The following is a 22,738-nucleotide window of genomic DNA, read 5'->3' on the forward strand; positions in this document are numbered from 1 at the left end:
GGCACTATATGTTGCACAGAATTAAAAATCTCTGAGGGCTTCGACTCTCTTCTAAGCTTCGAAAACAACCCTCCAACGGCACCTGCAGTAAAGAAAAATAATCAATGTCCTGAGCCGGAATCCTTCTCTCGTAGAACTCTCCCGATGATCCACACCAATCTCTGACCTACTGCTTTCAGGAACTCAATCTCCTTTTCCTTTCCTTGCCTCAGCCTTAGTTTTCCATCACCCTCCTACACTCCCTCTAACACTCCCCAAGATGAATACGGCACTTTTTAGCTCACCTCTTTCTAAATGTCCTTAACCTCCCTCTTGAAGACTATTTTTAAATCTGCTTCTCAGATTTCTTACATTTTGCATATCTCTCCTTATCCCCTTGTCTTAAGTTGTCTATTTTGCAATAACCCGCTGTACATACTCTCAACCACAATTTGTTTTCTATGAACATCATCAATACTGTTTGCAAATTTCTTTTAATAAGTTACTCATTCCTTATCTGACTTTATGGGCATCACCATTTATTTGAGTTAGCACTTTATGCCTCTACTGCAATGTTTGTATGTAAAGCACTGTCTTGCACCTGGGCCTTCTAGGAACTATATGAAAAATCATAAATAAATGAAATGAAAAAATATATATGTTAATATATGTAAAATGATTTTGATGAACTCGATCAGCCAAGCCAACTATTTTGGCCAATGTATGAGTGGCTTGGATCTCAGAACCTGGATTCTTTTGCGGGTGAATAGCAGCACTAAATCATGTTTGATATAAATCCTGTCTGATTGAGTGTTCTTGCCTATTAAACGCTACTGCCCTCACTGTTACACTGCTCTTGCTTAGTTACGGTAATACCATTAATCTCTTATTTTATTACTGCACCCGGGGTCGGGAGAGTACTACAAATGTACCTTAAATTTGCAATACTATGATGTAAAACTTTAGCAGCATCAAAAGCTGAGAAGTTAGCCCTGGCTGTTTGCTACTAGTAATGGCGAGAACATTCCTGTGTATTATAGAGATTCAACTGCATTTATAATGTGGTAAGAGCATATTTCAGTAAACAGCCAATTCATGTTAAATGTGTCGCAATGCATTTAGAGCACATATAACACAAATGTTTACAATTTCCAATCTTTTCCAGAAGAGGGCCTTTACGCATGTTGGCGTCACAGGTTGTCAATCTTCATAGTGCTGGCTCTTGCATTCGTGCTGTACCCTGTCCCCTTGCCATCCTTTCTGTTTATTATGTATATTTCTGCGCTTTAAACTTTTTTTTTGTTCACCACTGTATACCTTGTAAAGCGCTCTGATACCCTCACGGGTCAAGTTCGCGCTCTATAAAACACAAAAATAAATAAAAAATAAATAAGGGTAAAGAAATTGCACAACCAGCTTGTTTAGCAACACCTCTTGATCGCACCAGAAACAGTCTACTTTACAGTATGCATTGTACAGGTACATGATATGATGAAAAGCAGTTCTGTTGGTGGGTTTCAATGTATTCGTAATATTAACACTTTCTTGTCCAATAAGCAAGACTCTGCAGCAATCTTCGGAACGACAAGGAACGACACAAATTCTAAGAAAATTTATGCTGTTTATTGAACTGGACAGTTTCACGTCCAGCCAGTTGCTTTGATCTACATGGCATCATTGGCATACATAAGAGGGGATCCAATCAGATGCTCTGACTGAATGACATCATCATACATTACAGCAACAACATCCATGGGAATGACATCAATCAGTACACAGGGACAGCCAATCAGCGCTTATTCTAATGGTACCTGGTAACAGAAACAGCCAATAAAAGGTGCAGCTCGCCCTCAGCATGGGTTCTATAGGGCCATACTGGGGAGCCTGCGTTATCACTAGTTAGGGACACATTCCGGGGTGCACAAAATGTTCCAGGTATTATATACTTCAGGCTAGATAAGGAAGTGCACTATTGAGATCAGGTAGGGTGGGTAGGGTAGGGTAGGGATTAGGCCATTACATAGGGTTTATGTCAGTCTGTACATAAGGTGGAGCCAGGGAGGTGGCACTAGTCTTAGAAGTCAGTTGATAAAAAACAGCCTGATCTCAAAATTCCAATCAAAGTGTGGGCTATGTCGGCTGCTCGCCGAGATTCCCTGCGTGCCTTGTGCGTGCAGTAGATATGTTTCCAAACATGAACTGATATAAATATAACTCTTAGGTTTTACTTTATATATTAATACATGTGGAGGGAAAATAACTTTAAAATTGAACTGCCAATCCTCAGTCTCCCCACTCCCCAGTAAACTGACTGCTGAGTCACATTAGGGATTCAATTTCAATGAAGAGTTGCATGTTTTCAAACCCTGTTTCATTTTAGGCTGCATGGTGGTTGGCTGTGTTTTTCATGATGCTAAGCTAGGTGTATGCAAATTTGTTCTTGCTATCACTTTGGTTGTCCAGTGGCTAAACAATGCATCAAACATTAATGACATTTTTGGGCCTATTCAGAGACCCTTCAAGAGTGGGCCAGGGGAAGAAGTTTGAAAGCAACCAAGTGTGTCATGTGTTTTCAAACATTTTCTTACATGCCACGTCACAACTATATTTTAATCATCCCTAATGTCTTGTTCACCTGTTGACTTGTATGAACAATTTTTGATATCAGAATATGGAAATATCATACTTAGTGGCAAAAAAAAGAATGGTTGAAAAAGAGGCATACTTATCCAAATGTGCAGTTTGTTTACAGTGTGAAGAAAGCACCTCCTGCTACTGTATCCTATGCTTTGAGTGAGGGAGGGTTGGTCGTGTGTGAGACAAGGAGAGGGCCACTGTGTGTTCACATGTGCAAGGACTGTGCTGACACAGATTCTGTTTGGGAAGCTTGCATTGTTGCTACTCATATTACACCTGTGGGATGTAGCGAGTGCTTGCACCGCACACACTACCTGTGCCTTGTCTTTTCTGTGTTTGTGTGGTGTGCAGGTATGTACTACTGCTGCCTTTGGTGTGCCTACTCTGACTGAGATGGAAACTCATACTTATGACCCTCTTGCTCTTTTGTGCCTATGCAAGTGACATTTCTATTAATGTTCCTCATGTACATGCTTTACTCGTTGTCTGTGCAATGGTTGCTCTTCTTTGTGCTGGGAAAGCCTGGCCTCCTGTTAATTAAGGAAGGTGTATTCTTATTTGCATTAAGGATGTTTTAAATGCATATATTACTCCGAATGTTAAGTGGGGCTGGGCAGCTCCTGACTTACAAATGCCCACTCTTGGAAATGGCATTTGCACTGCTGTTGCACATCTTGCACAGTGGATGCCTGCAGGACTGCTGCTTGCTGAACCGGTTCTGTGTGTGCACGGGTACTGCACGGGTGCTGATCGAGGTGTACCTGTAGGTGCATAGGACCTTTACACTGCTACACTTCAGTGCAGATTTATTAGGAGATTGTACGAGTGATAAGTCATTTAAAGTGAAGTAAAGCAAATACCACAATGAACTTGGAACTTGGGGGTACAGCGAAAGCACCTATAGGTTTTGATGCCAAGGCCAATCTATGATAGATTGCCATCTGCATTGACAAATTATGCCTCCTTAAAGCAGGCGCTAAGGTGGCGAAATGTTTTTTTTCCCCAAACATTGCACACTTTCCATTTGTGCTGCACTGTACAGCACACATCCAATGTGTGGCTTGTTTTACAGTTGGCCTGAGCATAAGATTTTGACTTGGAAGGGAATCCTTTCAATACACATCACACACCCATCTCTGCACCATGGTGCAAAGCTTGTGCTTGGCACTAGGCAGATTGTTTGTGCACTAGTGGCGGGGATGAGAACAGTGGCAGGGAATGTTGAATAAATATGGCTCGGCACTGCTTTCTTCTCCTTGTGCAATGGTGAGGCAACGTTGAGTGTTTAGCTGCACTGCATCAACAAATAATAAACCAGCCTTTTTGTGTGTTACTTCCTTAGTGTACAGGTAGCGCACCTACACAGCTCTTTGCAGTGCAATGAATGGTTGGTGTGTTCAGTAAGTGCCCAGAAACCCACATTTCAGCAGAGGGTTCCAGCAAATACATTTGCAACTGATCAACTGGATTTTAAACTGCATCTATTGCACCTGTTCTGTGTGAAGGAAGCTTGCATATATGATGTCCATTCTGTACACCTTCTGCATGTAAGAAAGACCTTCTCTGTCTTGCGGTGCTGCTACATGTCCTCTACCCGTTCATTCTATCTAGATCTCTGGGTGGCTGTAACATACCTGGTCATCAAGGGAAGCCAGCTTGCGCTGCTCGCGTCTGGTTGTATATTTGATATATCAAAGAGAAGCTTCCATTGCTGCCTCCTGTGCTGTACCAGTTAGGGTTTTTAAGGAAGGCTGAGCTGCTGCGGGCTGTATTGCATGTCTTGATGGTTCTGTGGAAAGCTTGTACTGCTGCTGTCTGTGATGCACCCGTTAGGTTTTCCACAACATGTCTGCATGGGTGCTGGATGTGCTGCACTTATTCTTCTTGTGAGAAGACATTGTATTGATGCTGCAACAGTTCTGTGTGTAGGACATGTGGGAAGCTTGTGCTATTACAGTCCTTCTTGTACCCATCCTGAAGGTGCCAGGGATGCTTGCCACAACCTGTGCTGTACCCCTCCTGACAGAAGTTCGGAGCTTGCCCTACAGCAGTCCCTGGTACCTATGTGTACATGAGAGGGAAGCCGGCACTGCTGCCTATTGAAGATGATTCTTGGGAAGATGTGGAGGACACAATGGTAAGAATTCAAAACACAGATGCAACCCTAGAGGTTCTGTACACAGAGAAGCAGAGATCCTGCACTTCTCTTCTTGAGAGGAGCAGTGAGCACTGAAGCACCTAGTGGCTTATTTACGGCGTCTCTTTTAGCATGGGAAAAAGTGACGCACGGACGGCGCAAGGAGCTTGTAAATAAGCCCCCTAGTGTCTCACAAGGTCCTCTATCCACTGATCGCTCTGTTACCCTGGCGGCTTTTCACACTGTTGTGGGATCTGGCTGCTTCGACTCACCTTTCTACTTCCAGCACACTCTCCAGAAGTGGTGGATGGATCTCCAAGGCACTCTCCTCACACCCCTTCCCACCTGTCACTCACTTTATAGTGCCGACAGGTACCCTTCCAGGTTCACCCCTCTCCCAAGTTTGGGTACCCTTTCAAGTTCACCCCTCTCCCAAGTGTGGGTACCATTCCAGGTTCACCCCTCTCCTAAGTATGGGTACCCCTATAGGTACACCCCACTCCTGGCAGGGACAAACAAGTCTCCATAAACAAGGGTCAGATGTGGCCTTGCATACTTGGCGACGTGTAAACCACAAACAAACCTTGCTTTGCAAACATAAAAAGGCCACCTCTGTTGGTCCACTGTCTCCCTTACACTGAGGCGCCCTTTTTACACATCTGCCACAATCTCCTTTGAGAAACACTGTTCTGTGGTGGAGAGGACTCCACTCACACCCCTGTCATTCCCTAAGAGCACCTATTCCATAAAGTGACTTAATACTGCAAACTGTAATTCAGAGGTCTTTTAGGGAACTATATGCCTGCTTCAAACAAATAGTGTGTCCTTGAATTTAGGTTATTTGGGGGAGTGGGAAAGCTACTCTTCTCTAGGCAGGTGTTTACACCAAGATGCTGCGGGGCGCTTTCACTGTCCCTCAGGCCAAGACATGCTGAGTTTTGGCTCTTTGCAGGCGCTTAGCAGAATCAGCAAATTTGCAAGGAAAGGTTTTTGACTGGAAGAAGTAAACTTTTCCAGGTAAATAAGGCACGGGGTAAGTAGTTGTGCATAAAGGATCTATACATAACCAAGCTATACATCACATAATCCAAAAGGGTTATTCGCCAAAGGTCAAGATCAACTTATAATAAAACAGAATCCAGAAGTGACAGAATTCATTAAAAAAAAAATCCCAAAATGCTGCTGGGAGCACTTATATGTAACCAATCACTGTCAAGCTTCCGACAACGTCAGTGGGTGTACAACAGGCATCCACAGTGTCTACATCCACTGGACTGGGGTCAAATGGTGGCTTGACCTTGTTTGACAATCCATATTCAAAGCATTCTGGGATCTTCAATGCTGCTTAGTGAATGAAAGGAAATAAATACCGTATAAATTGAAGATGTGAAATGTGTACAGTTTGAGGACTTCTAAGAAAAGTACAACATTTTGAAGGAAAGCTGTGTTTGTGCATTTGTATGGTTTCCAGTGTCAGCCTCTATTTGTCCATTTTGAATATGAGTGTGCCTGTCTGCAAGCTGAATCTCCTCCAGGGAGGCATATGATGTCATGATGTCAAGAGGGAGCCAAGGTATGATCAGAAAGGAAAGCAAGAAGTAAAACCAATGCAAACATTGCTGGCTCAGCAGACTGTGGATGGGACAACGCCTTGGGGTGACTTCAGATTATGCGCATAGGAGAGATCTTGCGTCACCTTGTTTCGCATTGGGCTAGATTCTCTGCTCTGGGTTTACAACGGCTAGTCTAATATCGGTTGGCACATGTGCTATAACTAATATTAGGCACCAAAGACTTCCTGTGCGCTGCCTGACACCGTATCTGAACTGATTCCAATCCACAGGAAAGAAACTGTAGAAGACCCCTCTGAAACCTTGTTATTTACTGTGCAGGGAGTGAGGGTGGGTGCTGTATGTGTGCGTAAACATAAGCTGTATTGTATAGTATAAGAAAGTGCAAATAATATCCATTAGATTTGTAACATCCAATGTCAAATATGGCTCATGCTTCATTACACATCCCACCTTTCGTGCAAGAGGACAGAAGGGAGGAAACCCGGGACGCGTCTCCCTTCGCTCCCATCCCCAAGCATGCCTGCATAGTGCAATTTCATCTCAAGGAATGGAATTGCCCCTTCTTACCAGTTCAGACTCAAACTCTTAAAGGTAATTAGTAGAAAGAACACAAAACAAATCAAATATTTCAAAACTATAAGTTAACCTCTCTCTATATATATCTATACCACAGTATTCGGATCGCGGCATGTCTGTATTGTGACCACCGCAACCGCTAAATGTTCCCAAGGTTTGTTGCTTTAGACCTGAAAGACTGTGCTACTTTGAGGCCGAAGGTACAGTCACCTATTCTACAAACAATTCACAGGGCGGGAGTGCACCCATCTTGCCTGTGGCGGTATACAGTTGCGGGCTGAGAAGGTCTGCAGCCCTCAGCACGTCCAGTGTCGAGAAATGTGGATCTCCCCCGATCGCATTCAATTCACTGCATGTTGGAATGATCTTCGGTGGCCCAGATTCCCACTGGGGCTAACAAGAGCATTCCTGTTCCGATCCCACAGGGCGCCATCTTTGTCTTACCATACTTATCTTCTTCCGCCCCGCGTTTAAAGGATACAATGTTCTTATCCTCCACAGAGATGAAAAAGTACCTATAATGGGGACGGACAGGGCCAGTTTCTGAGGTAAACCTAAAAATACAAATGAACTGCATTGGAGATTCTATATAGTCTCCAAAATCAACACACTATGTTATACCACTGTACACTTTTAGTCTATGCACATTAGGTGTTCCAGTTTACGTGGTTCCATAAATACGCATATATGAATGTGTGTACGTATATACACATACACGCACACACACATATATATATATGTACACACATAAAGGTGGGCGGGCCTTAAACCTACAGCAGGTCACAAGGATAAGGCCATAGGCTAGCTCACTGTCTTTAGGCCTCAGGCCCACACACTTTCACTAGGCTTTGGGCCTACACACTACTGGCAGGCCTCAGGCTTACAGCCCATCACAAAGCCTTGGACATGCACACAGGCCTCAGGCCTCCACACTGCTACTAGGCCTCAGGCCTAGATACTGATACCACAGTCAGCACTTTTCGTCTCCAAAGTTTCCAGATGTATCTATATCTTCTGATTTTTTAGTGGCTTTCCCTTTAAAAAAAGGTTTCTATGTAGTCACTTGGCCCAGCTACATTGTACCAGATTTGTCAGAAGTATTGTTGGGAAATATCTTCTCTGTTGGCGTTACCGCGGGGCTGCCCACTCCTGAGCTGCTACTGCTGCTAGATCGGTGTTGCACGATTGGTCTGACTGGCCTCATGGGAGGCGGTCGAAGTTGCGCCCCGGCCAAGCGAGCAGAGAGGGGCGGCTTGAAAGTGGTCATCATTTCAGTGTTGGAGCTGCTGCTCCGCCGAATGGCAGCATCAGGGTCCCGGATCATAATGGTGTGTAGCGGGCTGGCGGGTTCCGAGTTTACTGAGCCGATGGGTGGTCCCTTCATGGGCTCCAGTGTGTCCAGCACGACATCGGGGGCCTGTTTCACTGTGTTCTGTCTCTCCAGCTCCCGGAGCTCATTGAGAGCTGTGCTCATGGTCTTCTCAATGTCCTGCCAATAGAGAGAGAATGATCTTATTAATTCTTCATAATTACAGTTTCATCACTCCCATCCACGTGTGCCCAAAACTACTCCTGCCCGCTTAGTCCTCACATGGGTCTGCAGTAAGAACTTTAAATAGAAGATCAACACACCCTTGAGTTACACTGAACTACGAGCCCCAGTTTTGTTTTAGAGCAAAGGACATTGTGAGATTTGTTATCTAAGGGCTTCATTTTGGGTTGGCTTTAACAGGATATCTGTCAAAAATTGACGGGACGTCCCGTCTGCCAAAATCTCAGTTCACTTGACTCATGCCAGAGGAAATCAGTGCTTTCAAAGGCAGCAAGGCCACCAGCTTTGATGTAGGAAATTCCCTCTCCTCTGCATAACCACTTGTAAGAGTGCTCATGGTGGAATTGGGGGACAGCTGGAATGCAGGGTGGGAGACGGGGTGAATGCGGGATGGCAGATGAGAAGGAGGTAGACTATTCAGGGTGGCCTCTACTACGCAGTGCCAAGTCAGCCCCAGGCAAAGAAAATAAAAAAAATACCCCCATGAACTGGGAACCCTAGGAACATAACTTTTTTATTTCCCAAAGACAAAATCATGTTTAGGAGTCTGTATATGGAAAACAAAGAACTAATGGGATGAGATTGTGGACCAACTGCCATGTATATATTTTTTGGGGAGGAAGCTGGTTTCCCCCCATGCTAGCGAGACTGATTCTGGTGATAATAAGTCCCTCTCTCAGCTGGTGAAGTTTGCATGCGGAGGGTCAGCTGCAGCTGGGCCAGTGGAGTTAATAGTTCCACCAACCCAGTATTTGGGTGTCTCTACCACCAGGCATTAAATGAGTTCCTAAATCTTTCTATTCCAAAAAATATAACGCTGCAGAACACAATGTTCTATAACAATGCCCCAATCACTCGACGAACCATGAATCCATCCATAACTTACATCTTCATGCAGTGATGGAAAAAGGCTGAGGTTTGGGGTTATGATCCTGAACATACATCCATTGTTTAACTACAGTTCTGACCTGAAGGTGTCTAAAGGATCACTTTAGTAGTGACAAAGAGGCCACAACTTAAGGAGGATGTAATGTCTACAGTGTGGACCTCATCTCTCAGTCTGATATCTTCATTGGGCCTGTCTGTGACAAGCCAACAGAGTACCACGGCACCAGTCCAACAGAGCATTCTGGGATTGACAATGGATATGATATTCTGTCTGCATAGTTGGGCATTCCCTCTCCAGTGCCTCACTTTCTCTCTGTGGGATGTAATCTTCTGTGTGTGATACATCACATTCTGTCTGTGGAGTAGGGAAATCCTTGTCAGCTGCATTACATTCTATTGTTGAAGCTCTGGCTGCTACATACAATTCTACCTGTGCACATGAACATTCCTTTCACCGACACCAGCTATATTCTGTTGAATTAAGTATTTCGTAAGAGTTACATCCCATTCTATCTACGGAACTGACAATTCCCGGTCGGCTAGATCTCATTGTGTTAGTGGGATTCCTTATTGGCTATAACCCATGCTATCTGTAGAGTTGAGCATTTTCCAGTCTGCTGTACCACCCTGAGTCTGTGGAATAAGGTACTCCATACAGACAAAATCACATTCTGTTATTGGAACTAACATTCTCTTTTCACAATATCATACTCTGTTGGTGGACTTGATCATTGACCAGAAATACCACAGTTTATAGATGTTATTGAGCAAAGCCTGCTTTCTATTTCACATTCTATCCCGGCAAATGAAAATTCTCAGTTTATCATCTCTCATTTTAGTTGATTTATACTCTTTTTATTGACAACTACTCTTACCAAACACTACAAATGCCACAAATACTACAAACCACTGATAAGGAACATTTCCCCAGCCAAAAGTACTTCTCCGGTGCTGGTCGGCAACACAGATGGAACAACATTACCCAGAAATGGTTTTCATAGGAATCCTACCAAACAGTAGTGGGTATGTATCAAAAAACATTAACTTAAGTGAGGTGGGTATATAATGGAAACGTGGGGAGTGTGGGTATGGGGGAGAAAAGAGCGAAGGACATACGGGAAAGGGAGACAAGAAGAGAGAAAGGCCGGAAGCATGGGAGGAGAGACTATAGAAGATCATGCTTTCCACCGCTCAGCCATAATACCCAACGGAATCATCTGCAAGCCCATGTCACCACCAATGTGATGAACAACAGGGTTCAAGTAGAGCTAACAGTACAGAAATCATGCAACTTCATCAGCACCAGTGTCCGAGAGTTGTCCCATGTGCACACAACTCTTAATAATGTCTAGAAATATTTGTGGCCCTTCCTTGTAAGAAAAAAATGTATGTTTTGCCCCCATAAGATACCCTTAGCCTTGCGGGTCTCCAGCTGGAGGCCATAGCCCCATACCCAAAATCTCCTTTTGAATTACCAGTAGCTCTCGCCTACTGTACTACATGTGGATGCGACAAAGCCAGAATATCATAATTTACTTGTGTTCAACTGGAGTAATTTTCTTCAAGATAGGGTCTGGAAGGTTAGGACCAGCCCCACTATATGTCACTTGGTTGGGACTCCAAAATCTGGAGAGGGGTTGTCAACCCTTCTTCGCCAACTCAGAAGTAGCACACCTGAAGGGGCTAGATGTTCAGCTAAACGGACTGTATTACTTTTGCAATTGATTTCTCTGGGGTCATGAGAGAGCACTGAGATTAAGATATTGGATACCCTCCTTCCATTGTTGGGCACCTCAATCCTGCTTTCAAGTGTTGGTAGAGCACATTGCACGTTGGTCTGAGTTTCTCTAAGGCCCTAGTGTTCGGATTCCACTTGGGCCAATCAGCTCTCCAACTTCCTTATCCTGGTCTCTGCCAGCTTTACAGGTGATTCATACCCAAAAACCTTGTTGTCAATCCTGTCTAGATGGGAGGACACTGTAGCAGAAGTCTTTTCTAATTCTTTCAAGTTTTTCTAACCAAGTCCAAAAAAGCCATTCACTTAACTCTTGGTTTTTGCTAGGTCTTCAGTTGCCAGGTCCTTATCGGTATCGATAGCCATTCTTTTACAGGCACATTTAAATCTCCCCTATGATGCTGCCACCAAACGATCCACTCTGGTGGACCACATCAATGCTATCTCCAACAGAAGCAGGGAAATCTTTGACATTATCAAAGATTTCACATCACCAGCGGCTGCCTCCAACTTGATCACCTCCTCACAGGACCATTGCAACAACCTCTCTCAATTCTTCAGCAACAAAATTACCGCAAGTTACAGCAAATTCAACATGCAACTGGACCCAACAGACCTCGCCAAATGCCTCCCAATGTTATTCAAAGAACCAATGCTAACCAAATGGCCCAACATCACTCTAGAAGAAACCGCCACCACCATGATGTACATCCACTCTGGAGCCCATCTGACCCCTGCCTCCACCATGCCTGCTCCAGAGGACTGCCCTCGGCACCCATCAGTTCCATGCTCAACCCATTCTGAATGCCTTAATCTCTTCTGTGACCTTCCCACATGCTTGAAAACCCACAACTGCCCTTCCATTGCTAAAGAAGCCCTCTGTGGACCTTTCACCGCTCACCAACTACAGAAGGATCTCCCTGCTACAATTACTGGGCAAGGTCTGTTTCAGACTAAACCATAACATGGAAACTGCTCTCATCGACACCAGGGATGACATGTACATAACTCTGGACAGAGGAGACAGGGTGGCCCTCATCTTTCTGGACCTCTCCGCAGCATTTGACACAGTCTCCCACCCCATCTCCATCCGAAGCCTACATGATATCGGAATCCAAGGACATGCACTCTGATGGATCTGTTCCTTCCTCGCTGGACCCAGTCAGTCAGTCTCACACCATACACTTCGGATGCCTGCAACCTCATCTGCGGACTTCCGCATGGATCCTCTGAGATCCAGACCCACTTCAACGTAAACACTGATGTCGCAAACTGGATGAAGACCAACTGCCTAAAGCTAAACACAGACAAGATCAAAATCGTGATGTTTGGAAAAAGCACATCACCATGGGACTCCACCTGTTAGCCAACAGGTGAGGGAACGACACCTAGATGAAGCCTTCTCCTACATCACTCCTAAAGCATAGAACAACCTGCCACTAGACCTGGCTTTTTGAGTAGTCCCACTAGGCCCTAGCTGTGGCTAAATTCACATCTGCTCAGCACCAGGATACCCTCCCAGGTGATAGTGCTCTCTTATATATCTGCATAACATGATTGAAAATGTTTTCCTTGCCCTTCTTTTGTTGTTTATCAACATGATAAATCTTCTGCAAAACTAGTCTACTGTTACCCTGCGGCAAGCCCACCAGATAGAGAGTAACACTCCCCTTGGGATTACTTCAACACAGAACCACACTGCAGCCACTGGGACCACTCCAGCTCCAGGGTCCACATCACCCTAGGTCAAACAATGCTCACTTTCCATTTCAGATGGCTCCTTTGCATTCATAGAAACACCATGCATGGGGGTCAAACATTCTGCCGCACTCACTGTTAGCCCCATCACACAGGGTGAGTGATCTAAGCTTTGGCAGCCATTTTGCTTCCTTCATTTGACCTGAAGGTACTTGCAACCATGGGCATACCATGCATACCTAATACTCCCTTAGGATGGAAGAGGATGTGTATCAGCGGCCGGAGCTGCCGACCCAGGAGCTGGTGATCCGGGTTCGTGTCTCAGCGTTGGCTCAACATTTTGTGATTCTGGACAAAACACTCAATCTCCCTGTGCCGAAGGACAGTGCTCAGATACCCTCACAGGTGATAAGCAGCGCTATATAAATCTGCAAATTTAAATTTAATTTAGTGTAAGATGGCAGGCAGTTCACAGAGCTTTGCAATCAGCCAATGACGTTAGAGTTGACAATCAAAGCTCAGAGGAGAAAATGTAATTGCACTTTACGCAAGGCTCTACTCCCTAATTTGTGGATTTTCTGATAAACCTGTGAAGTTGAGTGACAATCTGCAAATACTTCTCAAACCAAGAAATGAAGAAGTATATTTTAAGTAATGTGATACGACTTTTTGTCATCTGAATAAAATAAGTGGTATGCATAACTGGTCCTTTGCTTTGTCAGCAGGATGAATTTCATACAAATAGATGGAAAGGAATGTATAGGGCTTTCTGTCCAGTAATTTTTCAGAAAAAAGGGATGATATAATTTAAAAACATAAGTGGACTAGTAGGTTTGTCAGCAGGATACACTAAAGGCGAACTAAATTAGTAGGAAGATTTTGGTTTGTTCCTTGAATAATTTTTTGCTTTATAAAAAGTGTTGCATATTCAAGTACATCATTTTACCCCACCATTTCTCATTAAGGTATATATTTGTATTGAGAAGGAATATGAATCCCCCATGGACACTGACCTCGGCAAGAGCTTCGGCCTCCAGAGACTTATGATCGCCCAGGCTGCTGTGCCGAGTGGACCCAGAGGTGGACCTCAAGGAGTGGCTATCCATTGGCGTCTTACGTTCAGGGTAGTTGATGCTGCCGGCACTTCCAAACGTAGCCATACGGCGTTTATCTGGGCTCTCCATCCGTCCCCGGTTCAAAGAGAGCTTATGGGGACTGCTCGGGCACGCAGCTGCCCGGGGAGGGGTGTCAATCCCTGGACCCAAACCCCTTGGTGGGCTGTGGGTATCACCTCCACTCCGGCGGCGTGGTATGGCAGCCCCATCAGAACGTAGTCGAACCCTGTAAATAAAGATGAAGGAATGGGAACTGAATTATTCTCTGTTGCATCTCAGAATTCATAAGAAAATACAGAATGTTAATCAGGGATGTACAAAATTCATGTAATTTGCTTTCACATACTTAAGTGAAATTTTGCAAAAATTATACTAAATTATACCAAAGACAAAAACTGCATTAATTCTAAATTTTAGTGCAAAAAACCTTGCATCCGTTTTAGATGCAAGAATGCAGTTCGAGCAAAAAACAGTAGTGCAAAAAATAAGTGCCACGAACAAAAACAATCCTGCATGCAACACAAGCACCCTTGCACCACAGTGCAAGGGTGCCTGCGTTGGTGCTAGGATGCCAAAAAGGCACAAGTGCAAGGGAAAAGGACAGGCATGTGCTGCATTGGATAAAAAAGGGACAGTCTTGCCCTTTCCCCTGTGATGCAGGGCAGCACAGCAACTTGCTGTGCTGACTCGCTGCGCTGCTCTGAGCCGCAAACTTCATAAATATGACCCTTACTCTTTTGTGGGTGGGTGACATCCCTCCCTGACCCTATCCAAAACCCCCTTACTCCTTTTGTAGCATTTCCATTTTTTCCAGTCACTCCTGTGTCCCTCCCACATTTACTGCTAAAATCTAAGGCCTCATTCACAATAACTTACACTTTTGAGTAATTTGCACTTTCTAGTAAACTTACACTCAGATTTTGTAATTAGCCAAAAGTAGTAAGTTGGTAAAAAAAACAGAAGTAAATTTAGCGCTGCACATGGCCAACCATTGGTATAGCAATACCCTCCCATAAAAAACGATGGAGATGGAGAATTAAAATTAAGGGCCCGATGTAGGTAGGCATTTTCCGGTCGGTAACGGCCTTTTCCAATGTAGGGTGCATGTATTTACAGATTCGGTATTTTTACCGAATCTGTATTTACCGAATCGGTAAAAATTCCGAATTGGTAAATACAGACTCGGTAAAAATACCGAATCTGTAAATGCAGATGTAGGTGGCGCTTTAAACAGTGCCATAGGACCCTCAGAATTCGTTATTTACCATGTAATACTATTGCATGGTAAATAACGAAATCAGGTGTACATGCACATCTGTGCATGTACACCTATGAAATGTGACACACAGACATGCCCTTAGGGCATGTATGTGTGCCACATGGCACACAAGCCTGACATTGGGGTGCTCCAGGGTGTCAAAGTGACACCCCGTTCCCCCTGACAGGATTCGGTATTTACCGATTCGGTAATTACCGAATCGGTATTTGGCATTGATTCCTATGGGCTTCAAGGCCCATAGGAATCAATGGCAAATACTGATTCGGTATTTACCGATTCGGTAAATACCGAATCATACAGATTCGGTAATTTAAAAAGAAAATGTACCTACATCTGCCTACTTCATATTTACCTACTCTTAAATACCGAACCGGTATGATTCGGTATTTAAGAGTAGGTAAATCGAAATTACCTACATCGGGCCCTTAATGCCCATATGAAATAATGTTAAATTGCCTCAATATGTAAAGTACAGGGGAAATGTAAATCAAATATTAAACTTGAATATAAACATTAAAACACGTTTTATATTACATATTTATGCAAATTATTCGTATACTTTTATTTTAATTGTAGAAAAAAATAAAAAAATACTGTGCACTATAAACTTAATTTTGAAATAAATCGTTAATTAAGGGAACTATATTAATTTACATTAAAAAAGAAAATATTAGTTGTATTAACAATTATTAGAGTGATGTATAGAATGAATTAAAAATAGTTTAGTCACATGTTCATAAAAATTATTGCTAAATAAATGTTTTATTCAAACTAGGGTATGGAAATATTTTACAATTAAGTAATAAATATGTACTACATTTTCCATTTAATTGTACTTATTTGTGATTTTTACTGCTTTAAATAATTTGATTTAACATGTTTCGCTGTAGGGTTTTATTTTAATGCCCTATCTCCATTATTTTCTATTGAAAGGTGTTGCAATACCAATATTTGGCCATGCGTGGTGCTGGACTTACTACTGTGTTTGTTTAACAGTAACTTTAACTCGGATTTTGTGCATAAACAAAAGTAGTAAACTTATCCAAAAGTGTAAATCACTATACAAAATGTGTAAGTTAACTTTGTGACTCAGGCCCTATGTTTTCTTGCATATGTATCTATTAATATTGTATACATTTATCAAATAAACATCTTTTCTTCAAGTTAAAAGCACAAAGGGTATGCAGAGGAAAGTATCAGTAGACACTGCAGTTGATTACTAAGTCAATTAGCTACTGCAGTGATGTCACAGAAGTAAGATTCAGCTACCAGAGTTGTTCATTTTGAACACATAAGAAATGCGTTACTTACCTGTAACTGCAGTTATTCAGTATTAGTGTCTTTCATAGATTCACATGCCTGAATCATTCCCCGTCGTCGAGACGGGAGCCTCCGGTATATAAAAAAGTAATGTCCTAGAGACATACATAGAAAAGAATAGGCCCAAAGGTCTCACCTGAGTAGCCTATCCACGTCCTTTTGCAGGAAGGACCAAACAGAGCAGGCCCCAAGGGTCCCACCTTGGTGGCCTATCTGGGTCCTTTTGTAAAAAGGACCAAATAAAGAAAAACAGCCAATCAGCTACTACCTCCTTCTAGAACCTTCCTGCCAGGAGCCCAAGTCTCTCAGATTTTCGTACGCACCAAGCTAGTTAGGCGTAAACTCATTAGAGAGAAAGGTGAGCCCTGCCAGGGGAGGCGGGAGGGTGCATGTGAATCTATGAAAGACACTAATACTGGATAACTGCAGTTACAGGTAAGTAACGCATTTCTTATCCAGTATTTGGGTGTCTTTCATAGATTCACATGCCTGAATCAGAGTAGCGAGCAATACATTATGCACATTCTGTATGAACATCAGGTATGAGTATGTAGATAATACATATCACATGACTATAAAGCACAAAATGCAATGGCATATAAATACAGTAAGAGAATGTGCATACCAGTAAAGGATGGAGGGATGTAGAAGGGCTCACCTCACTGGAATAGATGGCGAAGCACTGCTCGGCCCACTGCTGCATCCTTCATCAGCTCAGTATCCAGGCAGTAGTGCCTGGTGAAGGTGTGCGGGGACTTCCATGTCGCCGCTCTGCAGATGTCCAAGATCGGCACTCCAGCGAACAGCGCCGCAGACGTGGACATGGCTCTCGTCGAATGAGCTTTGACTCGTGAGTCTAAAGGCTGTCCGGCCTTGTCGTGACAAAAGGTGATCGCAGAAGAGATCCATCAATCAATCAATCAATCAATCAGGTCATTTGTAGAGCGCACTACTCACCCGTAGGGTCTCAAGGCGCTGGGAGGGGGGGGGGGGTGCCGCTACTGCTCGAACAGCCAGGTCTTGAGCTTCTTCCTGAAGGAGAGGTGGTCTTGGGTCAGGCGCAGATTGGTCGGAAGTGAGTTCCAGGTCTTGGCGGCCAGGTAGGAGAAGGATCTTCCTCCTGTTGTCGCTCTTCGGATGCGGGGGACGGCGGCGAGGGCGTGGTTGGTTGATCTGAGGAGGCGCTTGGGAGTGTAGAAGTTGATCCGGTTGTTGAGGTAGCTCGGGCCTTGGTCGTGTAGGGCTTTGTGCGCGTGGGTGAGGAGCCGGAAGGTGATTCTCTTGTTGACCGGGAGCCAGTGCAGATCTCTCAGGTGTCCGGAGATGTGGCTGCGTCGGGGGATGTCGAGGATGAGTCTCGCCGAGGCGTTCTGGATCCGCTGGAGTCTCTTCTGGAGTTTGGCGGTGGTTCCGGCGTAGAGGGCGTTGCCGTAGTCCAGTCGGCTGGTGACGAGGGCTTGGGTGACCGTCTTCCTCGTCTCGGTGGGGATCCACCGGAAGATCTTACGTAGCATGCGCAGGATGTTGAAGCATGACGAGGAGACGGCGTTGACTTGTCTGGTCATGGAGAGGGAGGAGTCCAGGATGAAGCCCAGGTTGCGTGCGTGGTCCGTCGGTTTGGGTGCGGTGCCCAGGGCGGGGGGCCACCAGGAGTCGTCCCAGGCGGAGGGCGTGGAGCCCAGGATCTTGAGATACTCTGCTTTGTCAGGGGCATGCCCAGCCGTGGTCTACTAAAGGCAATAAAGAGTTGGGATGACTTCCGGAAGTGTTGTGTCTTATCTATGTAGAACTTAAGACATCTCTTCAGATCTAGAGAATGTAGAGTTCTTTCAGCTGCCGTGGTAGGATTCGGAAAGAACGATCTAAGCACCACTGGTTCGTTAAGGTGGAAGTCCGAGGGGACTTTTGGAATGAAGCGAGGGTTAGTCCGCAGAATGACTCTGTCCTCCCTGAATTGTAGAAAAGGATCTTGGATGGATAGAACCTGCAATTCACTGACCCTTCTGGCGGAGGTTAGCGCCAGGAGGAGGGCCGTTTTCCAAGAGAGGAACTTGATCTCTGCCTTATGGATGGGTTCGAAGGGATGCTTCATTAGTTGATGAAGAACCACATTGAGGTGCCACGATGGAGGGATTGGTCGTGGTCGTGGAAAGGACCTGAATAGGCCTTTTAGGAATTGTTTGAGGAGTCTGTCCGCCCACAAAGATGGGCCCGTAGCCGTCCTTGTGAACCTTGAAATTGCCGCTAGATGCACTTTGACGGATGCATGTGCAAGGCCTGATTGCGCAAAATGCAACAAGTATGGCAGCAGCTGCTGTGGAGTGACATGGAAGGGGTGCAAGCCATGATCCACACACCAGGAACAGAATCGCTTCCATTTTAGTGAGTAGGTTTTGTTAGTGCTGACAGCTCTAGCTTTCGCAAGGACATCTCTACACTCCTGCGGGATGTTCAGGTGGCTGAATTCGCGGTAGTCAGGAGCCAGACTGACAACTTCAGAGAGCTCAGGTTCGGGTGGAGAACCTGCCCTTGGGACATCGTGATCAGGGCCGGAAATTGCTGCAGGCGAAGAGGGGGCCGGGCAGAGAGGCGATGAAGCTCCGTGAACCAGTGCTGCCTCGGCCAGGACGGAGCAATCAGGATCAGAGTGCAGGGTTCCGATTTCATCTTCCTGAGAACCCTGGGTATCAGTGGGAATGGCGGAAAGGCGTACGCAAATACGTTGCGCCATGCGATGGAAAATGCATTCCCGAGGGTTCCTGAGTGGTGATGCCTGCTTGCGAAGCTTGGGCATTTGGCGTTCTCTCTGGTGGCAAAGAGGTCTATGTTCGGGGTGCCCCACTCCTCGAAGATACGATCCAGCACCTCCATGTCCAGTTCCCATTCGTGGGAAGGAGATCTCTCCCTGCTCAGTGCGTCCGCCAAGAAGTTGTCCTTGCCCGGGACGTACTCTGCTTTCAACGATATTCCATGTTCCAGAAGCCAGTTCCAGATTCTTTGCGATTCTCGAGATAACGAGATCGAACGCGTCCCCCCCTGTTTGTTCAGGTAGTGCATCGTCGTGGTGTTGTCCGTCCTGGCGAGCACTGGGGAGTGACAAATGCGTGGTAGAAACGCCTGTAGAGCCAGGAAGACCGCTCTTAACTCCAACAGATTGATATGGAGCTTGGTTTCCTGTGTCGTCCATTTGCCGTTTATCTGGAGCTCCTGGAGGACTGCTCCCCAACCTTCCAGGGACGCGTCCGCAGTTATTACGTGAGGTTCTGCTGGGAGCAGGAACGGCAGACCCTTTGACAGATGGTTGAGTGATGTCCACCATTGCAAGTGGTTGATAATAGGTCGAGTGACTCGTATGCGGTCCTCGAAAGAACCTGTGGCTTGTGTCCATTGCTTTGTCAGTGCCTCCTGAAGTGGACGCATTTTCAGGCGGCAGTGGGGAATGAGCAGTATGCATGAAGACATCATGCCGAGGAGGGACTTGAACGTGCGGACCGTAAGAGTCTTCCGCGAAGCCACTGCCTTGGCCAAGGAGATGAGTTTGACCTTTCTCTCCTGAGAGGGGAAAGCTTTGACACGCTCCGTGTCCAGAGTCGCTCCAAGGAACGTGATGACCTTGGTGGGTTCCAGAGTCGACTTTGCGGTGTTGAGGGTCAGTCCCAGGCGGAGGAAAATATCCAGACAGGCGCTGGAGGATGAGGCCGCGGCGGCCTTTCTTGGTGCCTTTACCAACCAGTCGTCCAGGTATGGAAACACCTGGTGTCCTTGCTGACGAAGGAATGCTGCCACGGGTGATAGGCATTTGGTGAATATCCTCGGGGCCGATTTGAGGCCAAATGGAAGGACACGAAATTGGTAGTGTTGTCCTGCCACCGCAAACCTGAGGAACTTCCTGTGCCCTTTGAGAATAGGTATATGGTAGTAGGCGTCCTGAAGGTCTAAGGACGTCATGTAGTCCCCTTTCTCCAGAAGACCAAGAATTTCTTGCAGAGTCACCATACGGAACGATTGTTTCTTTAGGAACACGTTGAGTGCCCTGAGGTCCAGGATTGGCCGCCACTTCTTTCCTTTTTGGTGGATTAGGAAGAAGTGAGAGTAGAAACCTTGTCCCTTGCGGGCCCGTGGAACTCTCTCTATGGCTCCCTTCTGTAGCATGGAAGCTATTTCCTGAAGAAGTAATCGTAGGTGCCTGTGTGATCGTTGGCAAGGTGGTGTCGTTGGGGGAATAGAAGTGAATTCTAGGGAATGTCCAAATCGAATGAGTTGGAGTACCCACCGATCCGTTGTTATAGTTTGCCAATGTTTTAGGAAGTATGTCAGCTTTCCTCCAAGTCGTAAAGAATGTGGTGGTGGAGGGGCTAGCTGGGGAGACAAGTCATTGTCTGTTGCCAGCAAGTCGTTTTTGGCCCTTTCCTCGGTAATTGGATTTGCCGTAGGAAGACTGTCGTCCCTGTTGTGGTTGCCGCTGTTGAAATTGCGGCTTGGACTGTGAATATGAGTAGGAAGGCTGATTTTGATAGGAACCTTTGTACGCAGGTTGGCCTCTTCCCCTGTTGCCACGAAAGGACTGGGTCCGGAATTGTAGAGTACCCAGAGCCTTGGCTGTGTCCGTGTCCTTTTTAATGGTGGATGAGGGCCGCGTCGATCTGTTCACCAAATAGGTGCTGGCCATCGTAAGGCATATCTAAAATCCTGGTTTGCACCTCCTGGCGGAAAGTGGTGGCCTTGAGCCAACCCTGTCGCCTCAGGACTGCAGCCCCTGCCAGTTGCCGGAAACCAGTCATGGCGGCATCAATGGCACAGTCGATGAGCTCTGAAGCAGAGGTCTGGCCTTCTAAGAGAAGTGAATGTGCTTCCTCTCTGAGATCCTCCAGCAGATTCGAAAGATAGGGCGCAGTGTCCGCCCAGAGTTGGCGATTGTAACCTCCCAGTAGTGCAATTGAATTAGCTACTTTCACCGTCATGGCCGACGTGGTAGTGAAGCGTTTGCCAACGGCATCCAGTTTCCTGCCCTCCTTGTCAGGTGGCGTGGACAGAGGCGAGGCTGGATTTCGTGAGTTCTTCAGCGCCGCTTGAGTCACCACATGGGATTGACCTTGTGGACTTCTTAGTGGGTTCCTTGAAGTCATAAAGGAAGCATTCAGTTTCCTGAGTTTCCATGGACATATGGAACCTCTTGGCAGCCCGCTCAATGATGTTGTGGAATCCACCGATGTCTGCGGGTGGAGACTCCGAGGTCTGTGGATCCGGAGAGGCTGGAGAATGTGCCACATAGTCCTGGTCTGCATCCGGGTCCGACTGGTCGTCATCGACTTCCCCTTCCTCCTGTTCCCTCTCCTCTTCGTCAGATGAGGGAGCGTCCTGAATTGGCACCTGTGTCCTGTCAATGACCAGGGGAGTTGGCCTATGACGAGATGAAGGAGCTGGCGCCTGTGCAGCTGGAAGTGCGGACGCAGATGGCTTCTCCGGGAACCTTTCCTTATAATCCTGTATGAGGAATTGTAGGTCCGAGACGATGGATGCGGGGAGACACACCATAGGAGTAACCTGTGTCTGGGGTGGAGGTTGGACCGGTTGTTGTACAAAGTCGTCCTCCTCTTCCGGCTCCTCGTCTGTGGTTTGGCACTTCAGTACCAGGTCTGATGGACTAGTAGCCTGCGTAAAAGAGTCCTCGTCCGACTCCTGACCTTGCAGTAGACAGGCCGGAGGTAGTTGTTGTACCCTACTGGGCGATGTCTGAAGTGGCGTAATAGGCCGTTTAGTAATTTTGACCGTGACATGGCTCACTTGCGGTGGAAAGGCATCCATGGCGTGGAATAAGAGTGCAGACTCCTTCCATGGTCCCGTAGACGTCGATGCTGGAGTCGACGGTGTCGTGGTAGGTATTTTCGTCGAAGGTAATTTACTCCTCGTCGACGGTGGTTGCGACGACGGTGTCTTCATCGACGTCATGGTCCCCACCGTCGACGGTGTGTTCGTCGTCGACGGCTTTCCCACCGTCGACGGGATGAGCCTCGTCGACGAGGTAGACTTCGTCGACGCCGTTGTTTTCGTCGACGGTGTCATCGTCGTCGTCGGTGTCTTCGACGATGGTCTCGTCGTCGACGACGAAATCTTCGTCGTCGATGGAGTGACCGGGATGGTCGACGGCGTAAGTCGACTCGCCGATGATGAAGGCGTCGTCCTCGTCGTCGAGGAGGAAGCCGACGATGCCGTCGTCGTCGACACTGTCGTCGTCGACGTCGAGATAA

At 46.1% G+C, this 22,738-nt stretch overlaps 1 protein-coding gene across 2 annotated transcripts in view; it reads right to left on the minus strand.

Moving 5' to 3' along the window:
* Window positions 1-1,580: 1,580 nt before the first annotated feature.
* The window catches only part of SRGAP3 (SLIT-ROBO Rho GTPase activating protein 3), a 465,786-nt gene continuing 444,628 nt past the window's right edge, over window positions 1,581-22,738 (minus strand). For both annotated transcript variants that reach the window (XM_078661676.1, XM_078661677.1), the window contains 2 exons: window positions 13,790-14,117; window positions 1,581-8,392 (listed from right to left, as the gene is read on the minus strand). In XM_078661676.1, coding sequence (XP_078517802.1) covers window positions 7,976-8,392; window positions 13,790-14,117 — 745 coding nt within the window. In that variant the 3' untranslated portion in view covers window positions 1,581-7,975. The remainder of the gene's footprint in view (window positions 8,393-13,789; window positions 14,118-22,738) is intronic.

The sequence above is a fragment of the Lissotriton helveticus genome, chromosome 9, assembly GCF_964261635.1.
Source record: "Lissotriton helveticus chromosome 9, aLisHel1.1, whole genome shotgun sequence".
In the NCBI taxonomy this organism is placed as follows: domain Eukaryota; kingdom Metazoa; phylum Chordata; class Amphibia; order Caudata; family Salamandridae; genus Lissotriton; species Lissotriton helveticus.